This window comes from Pyxicephalus adspersus, chromosome 2 (assembly GCF_032062135.1).
Source record: "Pyxicephalus adspersus chromosome 2, UCB_Pads_2.0, whole genome shotgun sequence".
Lineage (NCBI taxonomy): Eukaryota > Metazoa > Chordata > Amphibia > Anura > Pyxicephalidae > Pyxicephalus > Pyxicephalus adspersus.
In genome coordinates, this window is record NC_092859.1 from 130830113 (window position 1) to 130851292 (window position 21180).

General features: G+C 35.7%; 1 protein-coding gene across 1 annotated transcript in view; it reads right to left on the minus strand.

The window, feature by feature from the left end:
- Window positions 1–2104: 2104 nt before the first annotated feature.
- FBN1 (fibrillin 1) overlaps window positions 2105–21180 on the minus strand; it is a 157323-nt gene continuing 138247 nt past the window's right edge. Inside the window, exons 45-60 of the mRNA XM_072399100.1 lie at window positions 19932–20081; window positions 18549–18614; window positions 18339–18455; window positions 17558–17677; window positions 16431–16553; window positions 16067–16198; window positions 15428–15550; window positions 14986–15192; window positions 14122–14247; window positions 13811–13933; window positions 12425–12541; window positions 10783–10911; window positions 8566–8685; window positions 5875–6106; window positions 4990–5164; window positions 2105–3657 (exon numbers count right to left, since the gene is read on the minus strand). Of these exons, the coding sequence (XP_072255201.1) occupies window positions 3268–3657; window positions 4990–5164; window positions 5875–6106; window positions 8566–8685; window positions 10783–10911; window positions 12425–12541; window positions 13811–13933; window positions 14122–14247; window positions 14986–15192; window positions 15428–15550; window positions 16067–16198; window positions 16431–16553; window positions 17558–17677; window positions 18339–18455; window positions 18549–18614; window positions 19932–20081 (2450 nt within the window). The 3' untranslated portion in view covers window positions 2105–3267. The remainder of the gene's footprint in view (window positions 3658–4989; window positions 5165–5874; window positions 6107–8565; window positions 8686–10782; window positions 10912–12424; window positions 12542–13810; window positions 13934–14121; window positions 14248–14985; window positions 15193–15427; window positions 15551–16066; window positions 16199–16430; window positions 16554–17557; window positions 17678–18338; window positions 18456–18548; window positions 18615–19931; window positions 20082–21180) is intronic.

The following is a 21180-nucleotide window of genomic DNA, read 5'->3' on the forward strand; positions in this document are numbered from 1 at the left end:
TAATCTTTGCATGCAAACAAAATGGTAAAAATATTGGCTGATAGCTTAAGTAAACCTATCATAGGGGAAATGTGGCGGTTGCTTTTACTGACCTTCTATCCTGATTCTTGTACTAAGCCATTGGCATCAGGTTCAAGTCACTGCCTTAGATGAAGTATGTGGATCAGGAGAGAGAGAGAAAATAGTCAGAAGTACTGTATGTGTTTGTTCCAGGTCAGGGACTCAGTGGGCCTAATTTATTAAAACTCTTCCACACTGGAGAAGATAGAGTATATTGGGGGAACCTGGATCTTCCAGCAAACATTAGTTGTTATTGGTTGTCAAATGTTTTCAATCCCAGTCCAATCAACCATGTCCTCCCATGATTGCCCATCTTCTCCTGTCTTAGAAAGCTTTAATAAATCAGGCCCTGTGTGTAAATAAATGTAACACTTTGCCCAAGGCTTACTCTCTTTTTTTTTTTTTTGCTCTATCTCTGTTACCCTGCTGGGGAGATTCAATACGCTATTTGTCCTGGTAATCACCATCACCAAAACAGAAAATGAAAGGGAAGCCAACATTTAGAGTTGTCACCTAAGCAAGGGCCCTTTATCAGGCTGGCCATTGACTAATGCACTAATTTTTTTTTTAACTATAAAAAGTCTTAAAAACAAGCTTAGCATATTCTAAAACATGCATTTTTAATAATTCATGTTAGTTAAAAACAATATTGCTTTCTGCAGTTGTCCTTTAAGCAAGAGGTGAGGGAAAATTCCCTAATAGGGGCAAATGTTCAGATGATAGCTGTTTAAGACCTCCTTACCTTGGTGAGATTTGCTTTCAGTTCCTTTTATGTATCCATAAAAAGAAAATATCCATTAATAAAAATCTCCAGACACGGACAGCAACTCATACTTGACAGAGGTTGTATCCTATTCCCTTACTCTACACAACATACACAAATGGGTCAACATGACAGGTATGTAAAGTGAGCAGTAGCAGCTTTGTTGTTTTTCCCATGGCACGTCCCTTACCTCCGACAGTTTGACAGTGTATATTGGTGAGTTTTATGTAATCATTTCTAGATCAGAAGTATTAAAAACAAATGAAAAACATGGTTTGTTATTACCAAGGCTGTGCAGTCGGAGGTGGATTCAGTACATTCAGGTACACAATATTTGCTTCCCACTTCACAGCCCTGTTTTTTACTATTGTGATTCATTACCTTCTCTAATCTTCAACAGACAACTTTATGTAGAAACATATACCATATTATGGTTTTATGATCTTGGTTTAATTGGACAAAAAACATTAATGATTTTGACTCATTTTCTGTTGGACGAAGGGATGAGAATAATAAAAAATGATTGCCTCGCCCCTTTATCTATTATCTATTTGTTCCTTTATATAAGTGCTCAATATATGGGGCAGTGCAGAGGAATAAAGGGTGTATAGCGCAATAAAGGTTAAATGGAACTTTGGTATGAGATTTTGGTTACGTTTCTTACAGAAGCTTCTTTGCTATATTCCTATGAGACATAATTTACTGATGTATTCATGGCTGACAGTTTCAAAGGTGGTCCAATACCAAAACAATATTCTCAGCTGACTTGTATAATAGTGCTAATCAGAACATGATAAGCCCACTTTACCACAAGGATAAGGATCTTTACATCATTTGACTCCCTTTTTCCTATTTAAAACATGGATTCCCAAACTCGTATCTTAGTGTTATAAGTTGAGCTTTATGAGTTTGTTGGTGGCACCACTGACTAGGCTGCAGGGATGAACTTAATAGTGGCAAACAGTACAATTTCTGGATTAAATACACAAAAACAACAATAATTTAAGACAAAATATTTCACCATAATATTGGGAATCGGTTTTCTCATGTTGTAGGTGTATAGTATTTTCTTAATGCTACAAGAGGCACAAATTACTTATCAGAATAACAGGGAAGAATATAGAAGGATGACCAAACAGGCTCTAAATCCTGAATGTGACGAGACATATATCTAAAAAATAGTGTCTTGTTTATTGTGGCCTTTCCCATGAACTAAATGTATGTGATTATAGACACCACAGTGCATTAAAACCACCAATATAAAAATCAACAGCAGACATATTCATTGTAAAATTCACAGCAGTAGTTTGGCTGCTGATTTATTTTGTACAATTATTGGATTTTTACTTCTTCACACATATGAAAGACAGCTGTTTTTTCAATATGCAAAACTAAGTACCACAGGACATTACAAGAAAGCATACTTGTCTTGGTCTTCCCGTCAGTATTAAATTAAGCATACAGTAATAGTTGTTGTATGGTTAAAAAAAATAAAAAGCAAACACAATCCAAACTGTTTTGGTTTGAAAAATGAAAAAAAAAAAAGTCTAAAATAATTTTATTGTATTACTCATGAACTGAGCCTTTCATATGAATGCCGCTGGGTACTTCTGATGTGCAACGTATGTCATATATTGTATAATGGCACTGAACTCCCTCTGATAAGTACATGTGGTCAGCTGACCTCAGTGCATTGACCTAGTCACCAAATATTGCACCACTAGGCCTGTGTATATGTTTTACAAGTAGTTGGTCTCTGTAAGCACCATTCATAAAGAAAACCCGAAACCTCATGTTAGGTTTTTTAATCTAGTTTACAATTGCTCCAAGGATAAATAAAAGCTTGAATACAGTATACACACATGTCATTTACATGACATATAGAGATAATTGAGATAAACTATAGCTAACTTTGGTTGAGTTTGTAAGTTGAAAACAGTTTAGGCAGAGTAATGGTTGGCTTCTAAAATGTGTATATATTACAGTGCATTTATGAAAAAAATATTTTCGAAAGAAGTTACTAGCACCAAAAAAGGTCTCATAAATGTCTGGCTTAGTGAGTTGTAGGTGGCATGGAAAACTTTTACAGTACAATTCAGAGAAGTCCAACATAAGAACAACTACATGTACCTCTGCTGAAATGATCAAATCTTTCAGCATCAAAGGCCAACTTCCAATGAAAAAGTCTCCAAGTTTAATATCAACATATTCACCATAACAATAAAGGAAGCCTGAGAAAGTGGTTGTGTTTAGCTGGGATAATAATCCTGTACCTTGCATATGTCATGAGAAGAAGAAAGTGCTTTCTTAAGTCATAGATACATAGTTATGAAGGGCTTGTACCTATGCTATAGGACTCAGTGAAGTTGGGGAGGGTGGGAGGAAACATTCATGACTACTTAGTAATCTTTGGTTTTGTTTTGGCTGTTCTTTGGGATGGCAATTTATTGAAGTAAGATTCTAATTTTCATTTTAAGAATGTCACCCAGTTCACCAGTGAGGTAGTCTCTGTCGTGTCTGTCTTCAAGCTGGATAAGCTCTTTCTCCTTATAAAGAGGGAAACTACTAATCTGTAGGTTATAAACACCAGGCACTGGCTTCTTCTTGGTTAGATGCAGGTAACTGATGCCATCCTTTTGGTTGAGCCTGAATACACCGTCTTCATTTCCAGAGTCTATTAGGTATCGATTGTGATGTTTGAGAGTTGTGAGAGCTGGTGTAAGCTCCAGAATACGTTCCCTACTATTCAAGTGGGAAATGTTAAAGGAAAGGATGGCGGTTTTCTCAGCATCCCAACTGGCGAGACTAACAGGGGCTTCCAACTGAAGCTGCTCCTGGTTGAAAAACAAAACAAAATGATATCAATTGTACTTAAAGCAAACCATGAAAGTAATATGTATTTAGGGGTTAGGGAAAATGAGCAAATGTATTTGTTTCATGTAGCTCTCCATACTGATATCTTTGGGCACCACTTGCTGCACACAACAACAAAAAAGAAACACAGTATAAAAGTCCCCTTTTATGGCTCTTGATCTACTTACCCTAGCACGGCTGCTAACTTGGTCACCTACCAACCATCAACATAGATCTACTTTATTTCTTAAAGTGAAACTAAAATCCTCTTTAATAACTTTTACTGCAGCACTGCAACATTTGCAGGGTACTGCACCATTGCAGACACATTAGCCCAATATTTTTACAGACTCAGCACCTTTGGCAATGTTGGCTAGCTGGGGATGACATAATTCCAACACGCATGCATCAATGAATGCTGAGATTGTGCAGTGAGATTCACTTGCCTAGCTCAGCATATTTTGTGCAGGACTTTGCTAGCAGGCAGGTTAGACATTTCTGGCACTATTTAGTTTTTTTTATTTCATAGGTGATGCAGAAAGTCTCTTTCAATTAAGGAGAATAGTAATGATGTCAGACAAGAAGGTGGTAGCCAGGACTCAAGAACAGTTAAAAGTGATTTTGGGCTTATTATCAGACATATTTTATATTTATATTATAAACAAGTCTTATCTAGTTTTATGTGCCTGCTGCCAGTCTGGTTACCCTAATAGCTTCCTATATTTTGGTAAATTGCAGTAGTGAGTTTGCTCAAACCAAAATATGAATTCTGTTTACACCATCATCACAAAGCTACATTACAGTGTCATACTCCCTTAACAGACTTTCGTACCAGAAAATTACAATTTCTTTTTGAAAAACATACAAACCATTTGTGGAGTAATCTCTCTGCTGAAGTCTCCAAAAGAAAGACATAGCCAGCAGATATGTTCAATGTCCACCTAAACTGAAACCAGTTTTGGATGGAGTTTTACCTTGGTTAAGTCAATACTTTGATTCATACTGTTCCTCGTGCTGGGGGCTTTGAAATGAGGAAGCAAAATTCAGCCTCCATCAAGATGATCACCACCACACAGAGTCATAGTGCAGAACAAGGCATGGTCAGTAATGAGTAAAAGGTCAGCTGCAGGGATATTATGGACAGTACAGGTGACTAGTCATCTGTCCACCCTTTTCTAGCGCACAGCTTCCAAAGTTCAAATCCTTAGAATAAAATAAGGTTCAGTAGTTGTTGGCAAAGCCCTACAAATTTTAATGATCTTCATGCATTTAATGTGCTGTAAGTGCATAACAGGCCAGTAAAGTCATATTACCTCATCATCACTAGATGCGGTATCATTGGCACTTCGCCTCTTCCTTCCTCTCTTGGGATAGCCATTAATCTTACAGTCATAGCATGCTTCGGGAGACAGAGAGTTATCATCTATTTCTCCACTCACTGCCATATCCTGGGCAGCTCTGCTTAGTCCAGCTCCTGTTACGCAGTGTCTAAAAGTACATCATGAACTTCTATTAGCCTTCATAAGTATTTTTCTGGCAAGTATGGTTATAATCCAACCATAAAGACAAATAGATTTAGGTAGAAATATCTTTTAATTACAGTACTCTTAATTTGTGTGAAAAGCAAATTCTGTAAAATAATGTTTAGGTATATTTTTAGGTTACGGAAAAAAAAATTCCCAAGTAAACTAGCTTGATAATGTGTTAGAATCTCACAAATACTACTACATGTACTGTTAATATAGTAACAACTGCTCTAAAAAAAAGAATTGAAAATTATGTTTACTAAGTTAAGATGCCCGCTAATCATACAAAAATGATGGAATCCACCATATCAAATGTATACTTAAATATAGGCCAGTCATATCCTTAAATGTATTATTCGAATACAATTATCTCATACAAATATAGCATATTAGACAATACTGGCTCTTTAAGGCTGAGAATGTCTTAAGAACTTGTAGTGATTAATCTTTGACCCTACAGTGGGTGGTTAGGTTATTCAACTCAACTAGGCATGAAATACTTAGCGGTATGATATGAGAAATTAGCATGCACTCGAAAATCTGAATGTAGCATGCATGGGCATGAAAGCTCTTCTGATAACCACATAAATTTCATTGACATTTTTAAATTATGCGGAGTGGTTTCAGCTCATTTATAAATATAAGGGTTATGGTTTGTGTAGTGGTCATTACCCTTGTCCTATTCTGAAGTATCCAGGTGGGCAGCCGCAGACATATCCTCCTTCAGTGTTTGAACAACCATAGCTACATGGAGCTTGAGAAGAGCTGCACTCATTAATGTCTTGACAAGAACCAGCAAACTGTTCAAACTGGAATCCTGTTGGACACATGCACTTGAAGCTTCCCAAAGTGTTGTGGCACATAGCTCCTCCACATGCATGGGTGTTCAGGCATTCATTTTCATCTACAGAAACACAAAATAAATAAAACACATTATAATATACCATAGCTGGGCACAGCGATAAAACAGTTTACAGGGTTATTATAAGCCAGTAGTGCCATTATTATACTTTCTAATCCTAAAAGGGGTTGACATCATTTGGATTACACATTGGACCACATAGATGCAGATAGGATTGCTTTGATCATGTGACTATGGAGGATCACTGAGGTTGTCTCAATCCAAAACCCAAGGAAACTTCATTAAATGACAATCATGCCCACTAAAGGCTAAGCAAACTGATTTAACTACCACATCATGAGCATAACAATATTCATGTTCTACCCAAGAAGTAATGCTAACCAAGAACTTTTGCACATATATCCTATTAATGACTAAGCAAACTACAGTCTTATTAACTGTGTTAACTGTTGTTTAGTCTTATTAACCTAATAATTAAATGACTGAGACTAGCACAGAGTATATTCTAGCAAACAGAATGTTCACTGGGGCAGACATCAATAGGCCTGATTTATTAAAGCTCTCCAAGACTGGAGAGGATCAAGAGTAAATCTGGTGAACCAGCACACGTGAAATAGATCTAGTCAAGGATTGAAAATATTTGCCATATATTAGCAAATGCTTTAAAGAAATCAAGTTTGCTGGATCACCCAAGTTTACTCTTCTACTCTTCTGTAGAAGATGATAATCTTCTACAGTTTTGGAGTTGGAAACTCAAGAATATTCAAGCCTTGCTGACTTTTAGCAAAACTATCATAGCAAGAAGAGGACAATAAGATCAAGAGGACTCAAACATGCAACCTAATGACCAACCTAATTTAGAAGCTAAGTTGCAAAACAAAAAAAAAACTTAATTGGGTACTGCTGGTTAAAGGTGAACTTGTACAACTTTTTGGAAATACACTTTTGGGGTATAAAAGTTGATCTTGGGATTACTCGTGTCAACTAACCTTATAGGTATCTGTAGAAACTATGTTTGCTTGCATGATTTACCAGACAAAAATGAAATATATATAAATATATGAGTATAACATAACATTTGCTAGCTAAAAGCAAACACTCTTTCAAGTCTACAAAATTATCATCCACTTTTGTTTGTTTTGTGGCTCTGGCTAGTCGCCTCTTTATTTGTGGATCACAGGTGGTGTCACCAGAACCATATATTTTTGGGAAAGAATTAAGAATACAGAGGAACTGTTGTGTTTAAACTTTATTTACCCCTGAAAAAATTCTCCAGATGAATAGCATCAACTGAATAACTATTTTACATTTCTGGCCATTCCAGTCTTAGTTTTATATACACAACCTATGTATCCACAAAAAACAGATATTACCACTTACATTTTTTATTGTTGTGTTTCTCCTTTGTTTGCAATATATCTTGCCATATGATTATACAAAGAGGATTTACTTTTACCAAGGAAAATGAAAGATGACAATTAAAGAAAAAGAGATCAAAAATTTGGTGTCGTGATTAGGATAAATAGAAAGAAAACGTGAAAAGCATAATTTAGCTGAGCAGGTAAGTGCAAGAAAACCTGAGTGCCATAGAAAAGGTTATTCTCCAAAAATGAAATGTGCCTAGGTCTAATTGAGCCTAGGTCTTTATATATTCAAAAATGATATCTTTGTTTTCAAGAATGCCCCTTTACTATCCCTTGACAAATATCTACTATGACTAAACATGAGCCTTACTGATCTCTCTAGATTAGCCCACACACTTGGCTCTGTGTTGACAAAATAAGATTGTGTTAAGACATTTCTGTCATTACAGATATATAGATAAATCAAAGTATTAAATTGTGATGGGAAAAAAACTTTGGATGATAATGATCTCTGTTACTTATTATAAGTTTACACAATGGAACAAAAAAAAAACAATGGACACAAATGTGTCTAGACCCTTTGTGAAGGGTTTCCAAATATCTCAAGCAGTCCTAATGCAATAACTGACATCACGCGTATTAAACACTAGAACTGCTCGTAAAACAAAATACAACAAAGATGTAAGTGTTATCATATGTCTTTACTAACAGATCTAATGACAAACACATCTGTTTACCCTGGATTAAAAAGATCAATGTTGTGATAATTAAAACTATTTGTTTAGCCCTGACCTAATGATGATACACTTTTGCTATCAGAATATAATAATTGCCACATGATAAAAAATGGGCCATTTCTAAAGTTTTTATTTGTGCGGTCTGCACATGTGAGGACAATGAAATTACACTGTATAGGGCTTTCTGTATTGTCATATCATATCTAAATATAAAGAAATTCACATGGCATAGATATAAAGAAATCTCTAAACGTCCTATAATGTCCAGTATTACCACACTTACATATACTCTTTTTCAATTGGAAAATAGTCTTTTGTTTGGTCTCATATTTTATGCATTAATAGGAAACAATAATACTAAATAGTGAAAACACAAATACTACATTACAATATTACTCACCCACACACTGGTTCCACTGATAATGTTGGAGATAGCCCTGTGGGCAGCTACATCTATACCCGCCAACAATGTTCTGGCATCCATGCTGACAGCGATGGCTTCCTTCACATTCATCCACATCTAACAAATAAAAATGATAATATCCAATCTTGAATAACTTCATAAGTATTATTGTCAGGGTGCATGAATATTATACTGTATACTGTTCATTTTAATATGCGAATACCTACATCTTGCTATGCACACCGGCACTATTTAAATCATTTTCTTACAGCCCCTCTAAAGGCAGACCCAAGCTCTGCTCCAAACTTGGAGTAAGGTTTCATTCCATAAAGTTACATTTGGGTTGGAAGCCTAGAGACTGGCAGCAAGTGAATGCCAGGAGCACTTCCCACCTGCTCAGGTCCTGGCGTAGAGACTTCTCCTTCCCCCAAGGGTTGATGGCTAAGAGACTATGTCTTGCAATTGGCTGTGCCCACGATGTAAATGGCAGAGAAGAGTGAGACAAAAAGTTCCAATCAGGGTTGGATCTGATCTACCAAACTTGCTGTGACTGGTTCGTTTCTGACAGTGAACAATGCAACTGCAGTGGCATTGTCCATCTAGACTTAGGTCAGATGTCTTTCTAGAAGAAAGGTCCAGCACAGTAGCAACTTGGAAGATGAGAGGTTGCCATCTGTCATGAGGTCTTCTAAAAGATGTAACGATGGGCTTTTCTAATTCTAGTGCTAGATCACCAGACCTGCGTCACCAGTCCAGAGATAACCTGATACTTGGGGACCAACACATTCAAGGACTTGGCTGATTTTGCTTGCTCTTGGCTGAGCATTAGAAAGTTGTGTTTGAACAATATAAAAACGATTTATTTGAAGAAAAGCAGGGAGAAGATTTTTCATTCTGTTCCGTAGCCTTTTTACCCTGGGAAGATGGATTTCTCTTGCCTCTAGTAGCAAGTAGCCACCTGTTTTTCCCCATGGGAAAGAGGGTATTTTATGGCACTCAGAGACTCATAAAATTAAAGGTGGCTTTTTGTATCTTTCATACGCCGTGTCCCATACTCCAGCCAATATGCTTGGCTGGAGCTCCTCTTCAAAGTTATTTGTATCCAAAATACCCTTTAAAAAATTTATTTAAACAAAAGCCAAACCAGTATTTGACCATTTTTACAACCGTCCGGTGTGCCTAACGTTTTACATTTTTGTTCTGCAGCCATTGTTGTTTTGATATATTAGGCACAACGCCTCAGTCCTGAACTAGTGAACATTTACTATTGGCTGTAACAGTAACACCTTTGCCACTTCCAATGACATTAGTACCTCTCCAACTCTCTTTTTGCCCTTCCAGGCTGACTTACTGTATTGCACCTTCCTACATTATGCCTGCTGAGTATTTTACAGGGCCAACCTCCTTCAGTAGCTGTACTTTTTGTCCTAAACAGTGTCTAAGCCCTACAAATTTTCTGTATATAATTACTTATATTTGGGACAATATATTGTACAGCACTGCATAAACTATAGGGGTGCAGATGACAAACCTGCATACATCACATGTACAAAATATGAAAGAGGAGGAGAAAATAACCTTGTCCATTGTTTAAAAAGTTTCTCTTGTTTCCAAAAACAAAAAAATGAATTCACAGTTCAAATTGCCTATCTTTTCTCAAATAAGCTGGAGAGGCCATAGGGCACTGGACAATATTTCTACATTGGAAGTTTCTTTGGAAGACACTGTACCTGTACCAGCCATCATGTTATAACTGGGAAAAGACTTCCCGCATAAATAAACAGGGATATTTCCCTTGGCTAAGCTTTCAATATGAACAAGCTCCTGTTCCAGCTAGCAAGTTAAAAATGTTGCTGCACTGCCCTGTGTAGGAACTCAGAAAAAGGCAGCCCCCCGGGCACAGCACTGGCAAGATTACACCGACACGGCAATGTTTTTATAGCTCAACTACAAGACATTTTGGAGCCAGTAAAGAACTGAAGGTTATGTTGAGTACAAAGGACAACATTAAAGAAATAACAGAAATATGCAAAAGACATAGACGTATTTGTGTTTTCCTAGGTACTGGGAGGCTATAAACAACATATAACAAATACTTTGATAACATAAAGTGGCACTTACACCTAACATATATATTACATAGTTAACAAACACAATAACATTTAATTTTATTAAAAATGAAAAAGCATTTGTACTTAAAAATAAATGTAATACCTTCACATGATGTTCCACTCTGATCCAGAGAAAAGCCACGCTGACAATCACATACGTAGCTACCTGGAGTATTCTGGCAAACGCCTTTAGCACCACAAAGGTTCATTTCCTGAGCACACTCATTGGTATCTAAATGTTAGAAGATGGAAAAATATATTAGCAAAGTTGAGAACCTATGCAAAACCATCTTAGTTGTGTCTACTTAATACGCATACAAAATGAAACCATAAAGCTAGTTTGGGTGTTTTATAAGAATTCCCAATGAGAGTCTGCCAATAGATCTCAATCAGTTGGACTGAAATAAAAAAATGCTCTTGGGTAGTTTTGCACAAGCCAAAAGAAGAGTATCTCTGCGTGGGGTGGTTTGAAATTTTCCAGGAAACATTTGTATCTATTGTCAGGCAAAAGGAATTAATATAAAAAAACATGACCTGCAGAAAAGTTCTAAAAAAAAGTGTTTACACTGGACTATTCCACTTCAATTGTTCAACAGAGTGTAATTCTTTGTATGTTTCTTTACTCCATGTACAGACATTTTATAGCAGTTCTGAAAGTTGGGTATATTCTTTGTATATCTTTTTTCTGTATGTATGAATGATGCATAGTGCTTTTCCACTTGATTTCAAGTTCAATGTTATTCTGCGTGTGTCCTTGTTCTGAAAGCTGAATATAATTTTCTGTCCTTAATATATCTGTATATACACAGCAAATACTTTCATATCCTAAAATCTGGTTGTAATTCTTCATATCCACATTTTGTCCTATTTTAAATGATTCAGTAGTAATTTATTTTAATCTAGTGTTATTATTCTTTAACTAAAGACAGTTCCTTACTAGGGGTTGTGGTAAATTTAATAAATGCACACTGTATGGTTCTAATTCTTCAGCACTGGACATAAGCCAAATTTCTTGTTATAAATATATTGTACAACATTAATTATATCAATGAATCTTTCTGTCACAACGAACACTGGAATAAATAAAATGTAACCCACTTGTTGACATGCCCTATTATGTGTGGATGTAATATATTAGTAGTAATTGAAGATATATATGTGTATATGTTGGTCATGAGGTCTCTGCAATTCTACTTTTCAGCAGAGACAACATGAAAAATGTCTTATTATGATGATGTGACTGACACCAGACTTGCAAAGATCCCAGGAGGATCAATATTTCAAAACTATTTTTAGCTTATATTACAATTACATCTGCTTTAAGAAACACATTCCATCATTAAGTGCTTTTAAACAAAGGTAAGCAATACCATTTAGAAATGAGAGGGTATATCAAAAAGTTATGCAACTTTTATGCAAATCACATGCTAATGTCATGTACAATGCACTACTTTAAAGCTTATCCAACCAGAGGCAGTTTCTAGGCAGTGCATTTTGCATCTGATTTGCGTAAAGTCAAACTTTTCTGCATCGCACTGGCCTTCACTTCTAGCAACTAATAAGTAGAAAGATACTGTCTAACTTTGGCATACAAATTACACCTAATAAAAAATTACTGGAACTTTTTAAAAAAAAATGTAAGTACCACTAAAATGTGCTAATGTGACTTTTGTAATCAATATTTCCCCAAATCTATATTTCCCTGCAAAACAAACCACTCTAACAGAATATCATTGTACACTTACCAATGCAGGCAGTATGATGCTGTGTAAATCCAGGAGGACATTTACATGTAAATCCTCCCATTGTGTTAACACATATAAACTGACAATTATGTTGCTTGGTTGCACATTCATCAAGATCTATAAAGAGAATACATAAATTGTATGTAAATAAAACCTCAAAGCAGACTCAGTATTCTTTAGTACAAGTGGCCATGTTCTTTACCCTTGCTACATGTCACTCTCTGTAAACAATTAGGTTTGGTTTCATGTATGTATGTATACATGTGAAATAACTGTTACTGGAGATTGTTTCCAGCGACAATACAAAGAAGAGCTGTACGGACATCATTCATTCTATAAGGGAGGTGTCCTGCTGTGTCCTCCCTATAGGATACAGCAGTTGTTAGCTCTCAGTACATCAGTATGGATCACTGAGAAATGTTGAGGGAATGCTATAAAGATGCTATATTAACGCCTTACATGATCACATTTGTCTCAGACAACAAAATTCTAGGGTCTGTACAAACTTTTGGGCTGGCTATACATTGGTTTAATATTGCATGATCAGGTTAACAATCAATATCCCCCTAGTAGTAATGGTTTTCCACACCACTCCAGCAAATCAGAAATCTGATTGAATATTAATCAGAACTAGTGTTTCTGTTTGGATAGGGGTGAATTGAATTTTTTGTTAATCCACTACTGTTGTAACTAAAAAAAAAACAATATTGCACATACATCTTACACAATTCTATTGCCATTCGTCAGCAGTTATAATGTCATGCACCTCTATCGACTACTTCCCCCTGACTCCATTCCTTACATTTTCAACCAGATTGATCAACAAAATAGCAAATTAGGCCATAAAACAAAACACAAATTAGTAAATAGAATCCAATAAACAAGTTGTGTAGCCCCAGTCCAATGATGAACCAATATATTTATTAAATAGTTTTACAAATCCTCTAATCTGTGTTTAAATCTGTGACAAGTTTGAACCGTAAAGGTATTTTCCATTAAGGTTACCACAACAGGGGTTTTAAATTAAATATAATGTAAAAAAAAAAAAAAGAATTCAGTGTATGCAAACACCAATCCAGTTCTAATCATGGCCTAAAGGAATAATTTTTGCATGAATAATTTTTTTAAAGGAAGAAAGTCCTTCAACTTGACACTATATCAATGAATAAAGTGTTCCAGTAATACAGTCTTGGAGGCAGTGATACATTTTCTTGACTTGAATTTATAAATTGTAGACATTGTCCCCAGCATTGGTGTGCACGTGGGTTATTAATATAATGTCAGATGTATTATAAAGACTTCATATTACATGACTACATGTATTATCACAATAATAAACTCAAAAAATGCTAATATTTATTTGTTTACACATTAACCAGGTCTCACCTTTGCAGCTTCGGCCATCTTCCTGCAAAATGTAACCACGTGGGCAGGAACACTGGAAACTTCCTTCAGTATTTTTGCAAATAAAATTGCAAGGTTTGGGGGACTGACTACATTCATCGAGATCTGGAATAAAAAAAAACAAAGAAATTCAAACCAATCAGTGACCAGTATTCCCACCAATCAGTCATATCTGTGTTTATACAAGAATCTATTACATTAGTATAATTGCTAGACTTCCAATGAAATATTTATGTTTGTCACATTTTACTACTTTATTATAAGGTACACTACAGCCTAAAACTGCAACTTACCTATACAGGAAGTGCCAGTTACATCAGGGATATAACCTAGATTACATTCACATTTGTATGTTCCCCTCTCATTGATACATTGTCCATTGCGACAGATTCCATGTAGAACATGACACTCATCAATATCTAAATACAGTAAAAAAAGAAAACAATATAATATATCAAATATAGTAATATAGAGTAATAAATAAAGTATGAAAAAGGCAGAATAACACACTGGAATATTTATTATAAATACATGATGTGCAGGCACATCAACACACTAAGAAACTTTTAAACACTTTCATTAAAAAACAATGTAGTATAAACAGTTTATCTCTTCAACAATTCAGTAAGGGTTTCCCAGGCTTCTCCTGTTCAATAGCTATATGTAAGTATACATGTGCAAATCCTAGGCAGTTGTGTGCTTTAACATGCCATCTTTAAATCACTTTTTAAGCTTTCAGAAGGTGTGAACTTTTCTTGTTTCTTGGTCTTTAACACATTTTTTAAGATTTTGTTCACTCATTCAGTTACTTTCATTGGCCTTAAATTTTTCCTATCGACCATATTGCAAGATAATGGGCCTGATTTATTAATGCTCTCCAAGGCTGGAGAAGATACACTTTCATCAGTGAAGCTGGGTGATCCAGGAAACCTCCGGCCTTTGAAAACTTTATTAAATCAGGCCCAATATTCCTACAGCCCACAAGGCAGCATTCCTAAACTAATTTCATTACAAGAATTCGGGAGCTCCAGGACATCAATACACATTAGAAAATTATCCCACCGCCATCATTGTCAGCAGATAGATTTAGAGGTAACAGAACATTTAAGTTTACATTTAACACAACTGAACTTTAATATATTAATCCGAATTCATACCTTCGCCTCCAGTTGTATATCCTTTACCATAAGGACAGAGCTTTTTGAACTGAACTGTGCCGGAGAAAGGACAGATCTCACAAGTAATACCCCAGCCCCTACCACCATGACAGCAACATTCCGATTTGGTGACGGAATTCTGGTTGGAAGATCCAAGCTGGCACATTGTGTGCAATACATCAGTGAAGCAATATCCGAGTCGGTTGTCTGTAACAAACACAATAATACAATTGTTGGTTCTTTGATGTTATCTGTCATTTTCTTTTCTGTTTGCTATTATATGTTGATTTTATTACTGTAATTTATGGTATATTTAGCAGCATAAATGTGGCATTCATAATGGTATCAGCGCAAAGAGAGCTAACGGTAAAATATGGTCTACCTGGCATGTATGACAACAAATGCTTTGTTTCTTTATGTCTTGTTGTCTCTATATACTCACCAATACATTCTGTCTCTGTAATGCTGGCATTGAATCCGTCTTTGCACTCGCACTTGTAGCTGCCCATGGTGTTTAGACATTTTCCATTTTCACAAAGTCCGGGTTTAAGACACTCATTCAGATCTTAGGAAACAAAAACACACATGTTACACATGGACTAACCATCATGCAGTTATTACTCATTTATTACTGGCGGGTCACCCAAAATTCTTGTATTCTACATTTGGGTATATCTAATCAGTTCAAACCTGACCTTAAAAATGGGATAAATCTATGCTGGAGATGGTCAAAATACAGAGATCTCCCCATACAGCCTTGTCCCAGTACCCTTTATTTGACCATTATACAGATATACTTGCATACAGGCTTGTCTCATTTACCTCCACTTGATCAGTTCATGATAATACCTGTATACAGGCTTATCACATTATCAGTATACAGAAGCTCTTCATTACATATAAAAAAAAATCCAAATGTCTTTTCTACAATAGTCTTGTACACTAATAATTTCATAGGCTTCTAAATGTAATTACTTCTGGCCAGACACACATGTTTTGAAATGTAAAAATGTAATATATTGTAGTTATACACAATATTCAAATACTTATTGCTTCCAAACAGAATGTGACGCTAATGTACCTATACAGCCTTCTCCGTCTGGTCTACGCTGGAACCCTGGTCCACATACACACATGTATGTTCCAATGAGATTCTTGCACATCATTTGTTTAGAGTCACAGTCATGTAGACCATCTTCACATTCATCCTGATCTGTAAAACAAAGAGTGATGATGGTAACAAATGTTCTTTTACATACCCAAATAAAGAAAAGTACAAAATGAAAATAAACCAGATCGTTATAACAGATGTTGGAATAATTTAAATCTATAAAAAATGAAGTCTGCATTCCAACCCTCTTGGTTTAACATCCACAGCCCCCTTCCACGCATACACTTTGTTTCCAGCTTCTGACCCCGTTCAACCACTTGTATTTGCCACTCACCTTTGCACATTCTCTTGTCTTCTCTGAGCACATAACCAGCTGGGCACTTGCATTCATATGAACCATAGGTGTTAACGCATCGGAAAGCGCACAGCAGAGGGTTCTGGGCACATTCATTAACATCTAGAAGAATAATGGGGAGAAATTAAAAGAAGACTATTCAAATATAAAATGGCATGTAACCAGTTTGTAGGCAACCTGTAGCTCCTTAGACCAAATTCTATTTACATACAGGAAGTCTCCTAGTTACATACGAGATAGGGACTGTAGGTTTGTTCTTAAGTTGAATTTGTATGTAGGTCGGTACAGGTACATTATTTTAATAAATGCAATTAGGACAGATGCTTGTCTCAACCTATTATTAGGCATCGTGGTGTCAGTTACTGTATAAAATCCTCACTGTGAGCTAATCACAAAGCAAAAAAAAAACCTTACTGGATGGTAAAAAATATTTTTATATATAGCCCAGCTCCAGGAAGGGATTTTGTTGAATTTTGCATAGAATAGGGATAAACACGATGGGGATTTAGAGTAAGGAGCTGTTAAGAGGGACAACCTTTGCTTCTGTGACATCATGGAGAGATTTTCATGGGCTTCCTGTCCTAACAGGAAGCGAGGGGTAATCTAAAAGTTTTGAGGTGGTGGAAAAAGTTTACTGTGAATGTGAAAATGTGATTAGATTATATTAAGTGCAATTGCAAGAATTATGTAATATATGACGAACCATACAAAAAATTACTAAACCTGTTTCTATAGTGGTTGAACTCGATGGATTTGGACTTATTTGATTTTAAATTTTTAAATATTTTTTTAAAAAAGAAAAAAAACATGGATGTATTTATTCATATTCAATTTACTGGCATTTCCATTGATCAATGTTTTGAGTGTTAGCAGTGTTGGCTGCATTTTGTGTCCTGAGTTTACACTCAAGTCAAAATATTTTCCAGTTTTTTTTCAGTTAAAAGTGTTGTTTATATTCAAATTGGTTTATATTTGAGTATATACAGTTTACTAAAATTAACATTAATGAAACTGAGGTCAATCATTTTGTTTTACTTGTCTCTTGAAATTTAAAATGATCCATATAACATTTGTAGTTTGGATTAAATTTAACTTAAAAGAATTACCTTCACATGACATCATTGGTCCAGGTTCAAAGCCTTCTTCACATGTGCACTCAAACCCTCCAATCACATTCTTGCAAGTTCCATTACCACATGGGTTTCCAACAGTGCACTCATCAATATCTAAAACAGAAAGCTTTGGTTGTTAGTCTTCATTGAAAAAAACTCAATATTGTTTTTACATGTACTATTGAGGCTGTTTGTTTGTGTTTTTAGTTATGTGACTTTATTGTTGATTTTGTTCTTAGTAAGCCTTTAAAAACATTGGGGGGGACAATGTAACTCAGCGGTGAGTCACAAATCTAATCCTGAGGAGCCAAAACCTTGAATGAACTTTGTGAACAAGAAGAATGTTTGCCCCGATATGTAATATATCCATATGTGCTCTCACCACTATATTCATTGGACGTAATATTATGTCCTATATATAAGTTGGATAAACAATGGGGTTGATTTAAGGTGCTGTTTAATCAGCAAGTTGAATTATCACTCTGCAAGAAATAATTCACTTCCTGTAGTTAACACTCAAAAATATCTATTCATAAGTTAATAAATATTAAATAAGTTAATGTTAAAAAAAACCATGATGTTTGCTTGCACATTATTTCATGGCTCGGCACAGCTTCCCTTTTTTTGTGTATTATTTCTTGGACAGTGATAATTCTCTTTGCTAAGTGAACACTTCACTTCTTGTAGTAAATCTGAGTTTTCTAAAGACTTTCCTACTTATTTACTCATTGCAAACACATTTAGCATGATTTACTATAGTGACATTTTAACGGACCTGTACATTCATCTCCTGAGAGCACATATCCAAAGGAGCACTCGCACCGATATGATCCATCTGTGTTGATACACTGACCATTCTTGCATCTGTCTGGGTCGGTACACTCGTCCATGTCTTTAAAAAGTTGGAAGAGGAAAAGCACACTGTAAAGTCAGCACAACGCGTTTCACATTCTTTTTTTTTCTATTGGTCAGGGTTACATCTTACCAATTCGCTCATCATTTGGTCCAACCACCACACCACTTCCATATGGACAGATCTCTCGGAAAGCCTCTTAAGAAAAAAAACACAAAAACCCATCATATTCCATCTTGGATTAAATCATTTAACTGTATTATACTTTGTACAAATCCTTTATATTCTTTGAATTATAAAAATACTTTAGCTTTTGACCCCACCCTTACAATATTGTGCAAACTAGGCTACTTCTGTTAATGCAACATGGACTACTAATAGGTACATTAGGTTGGGCTGCCATATAGAAATATATGGATGATTAATGTGGGCTAGTGATAACTGTAGCTGCAAAGTCAGTTTGGCCTTCCGGAGGAGGAAGACGTCCCCATAGTGCTCCTTGACACCAGTTAATATTTGGCAAGGAATGAATCCATTCTACACTCCATTGGAGTTGCTTTATAATATAAAAGTAGTGGCTTAACTTTATCTGTTTTTATCCCACTATGGGCACTGCAGCTTTACCATCAAAAAGAGAACACTATGTTGCCTACGTAAAGAACCGAAATAGGCATGGCTATTAGTCTTGATGACAAGAGTTGATTGCCATTGGTATAGCCAAAACTGAATAAACCAGACAAAGAGTTTACTGGCAGCATATACAGTTTACAAAATACTAAGCAACTGTTCACAGTCTTCTTACTCAACAGAATATCATATCTAAAAACAGGCAAAGAATTCTTTTCCTTACAGACGTGATGTAACAAAGTCCTATCAGTAAACATGCAGCTCACAACATTAATCAGCAAACACTTACGGTGCAGACTTAAGGCAATGTGTTTTTGAAACAAAATGTAGAAATTCCCTATATTTTATCTTCAATCTATAATCATACAAGACTTCATCACTTTATGGACATGAGAAAAGTGATTTGGCCACTAATATTGGCTTGTGTGGGGTTAAAATGGCAATGTTCCTTAATATTTGATCAAACATGAATAGTTCATCTCCTGCAATAACTTGGCGGAATGTGCACACGCATTTCTCATGATTTCCTTTGGAATGGGTCCACTTGGACATCACATCATGTACATCTATAAATGTTCTTCCAAGCTCAGCTTTCATGTGCATTTGAAGCAAACCCTCTGCCAGCTTTTGGTGGGTGGAAAACTGTTTTGTTGTACAGAGTAATTGTTTCCCTGTGGGATTGTCTGGGAATTTCTTCTATTTTGCTTGATTGCACAGTGATATAAATGTGTTTTTTGCCATTGTATAATAAATATTTTATACTAACACCCTAGAAAAAATAGGTTTGAAAAATGATTGTAGTTCTGTATAGAAATTTGAAAACACTGTATGGTCATGAGTTACTATGATATGTGCCAGCAAAATATCTGCAATATACAGCAATAATACCATCTCCTTCCACTGGGCATATTTCACATGGAGATCCCCATCCTGCCTCTCTCATTGCGCAGCAACATTCTTGTTTGGTGTGGTTTAGAGTCTTTGGAGAAAGGCACTGTCCTGCTTCAAATTTGGTGTAGCAGAGACCAACTCGTAAATCTGTTAAAAAGAGAGAAACATAAGATGCCAAAAATTTCTCAATCACACCCTGGGAGGTAGTTCTATCAGCTCTAAATGTGGCAATATACTGAAAAAGACAGGAACTAAAACAACAGTGGAATATTTTAATTCTTGGGACAAAATTATTAAAGGTAATAATGTTTTTTTGCTGCAAAATTTACCTTCTGAAGCTGCACACACCCTCAACACTAATACAATTTTACCACTAGATGTCACTAGTCTTTTAGGGTGAATGACGGCTACTGTCACTTAACCCAATCCTCCAGGCCCAGGCTGTCATAGATCTGCTCCTTTTGCAGATTCCTCATGCAGCCTAGGTTTAGTGAATAACATTTACACCTCAGTGTGTGCTCTTTATTGAAGAGTCCACCCACAACCACTACTGCAGATGAAGAAGGAACCATGACCTCATACTAGTAACCAAAATACCCCTGGGCAAAAAGAAAAAAATTAGACTTCTGCCAGTTTATTATTATTTGCCTTCCTCCAGTTGTTCATAATTGACAGATACTATAGGCTTGCTTTTGTCTTGTCCTGAACAAATTTGCACACAAACCGGAGATACTTGTTTTTTGCTTATGCTAATTATTTGATTCTTGTTTCTCTTTTTATATTACTTAAACATGATAAAAAGAGTTGACTGACATCAGCAGTCAGGTATTACCCTTCTTATAGCTGATTGCTGAACCTGATCATAATACATGGCCAAAGAGATAAAATTGTTAGATAAATTTGAAATGGAGACTGCTTGTTAAACCATTTAGTTACTTCCTAAAATGCTCACCTGGTCAAACCAAGTCCCAAAGATTTTTTTCATTGTTCTGACACTATTTGCCAATGTTGCCATGGTTTAGTGCTCTTTTCCAAATACTACTAACATAAAATTTACATACTAAAGATTTCAAAATATTCAAAAAAGATGATCTTCAGAAATTATTATTACATCCAGTGATGAAATGCCCATGCCATTGCAGCTGTTCTCACCCACCTTTTTGGGTGTTGCCTCTCACATTAGGGTGTTCACACTATTTCTATTTCACTTTTCATAATATAAAATAAGTTGAAAATACAATAAAGA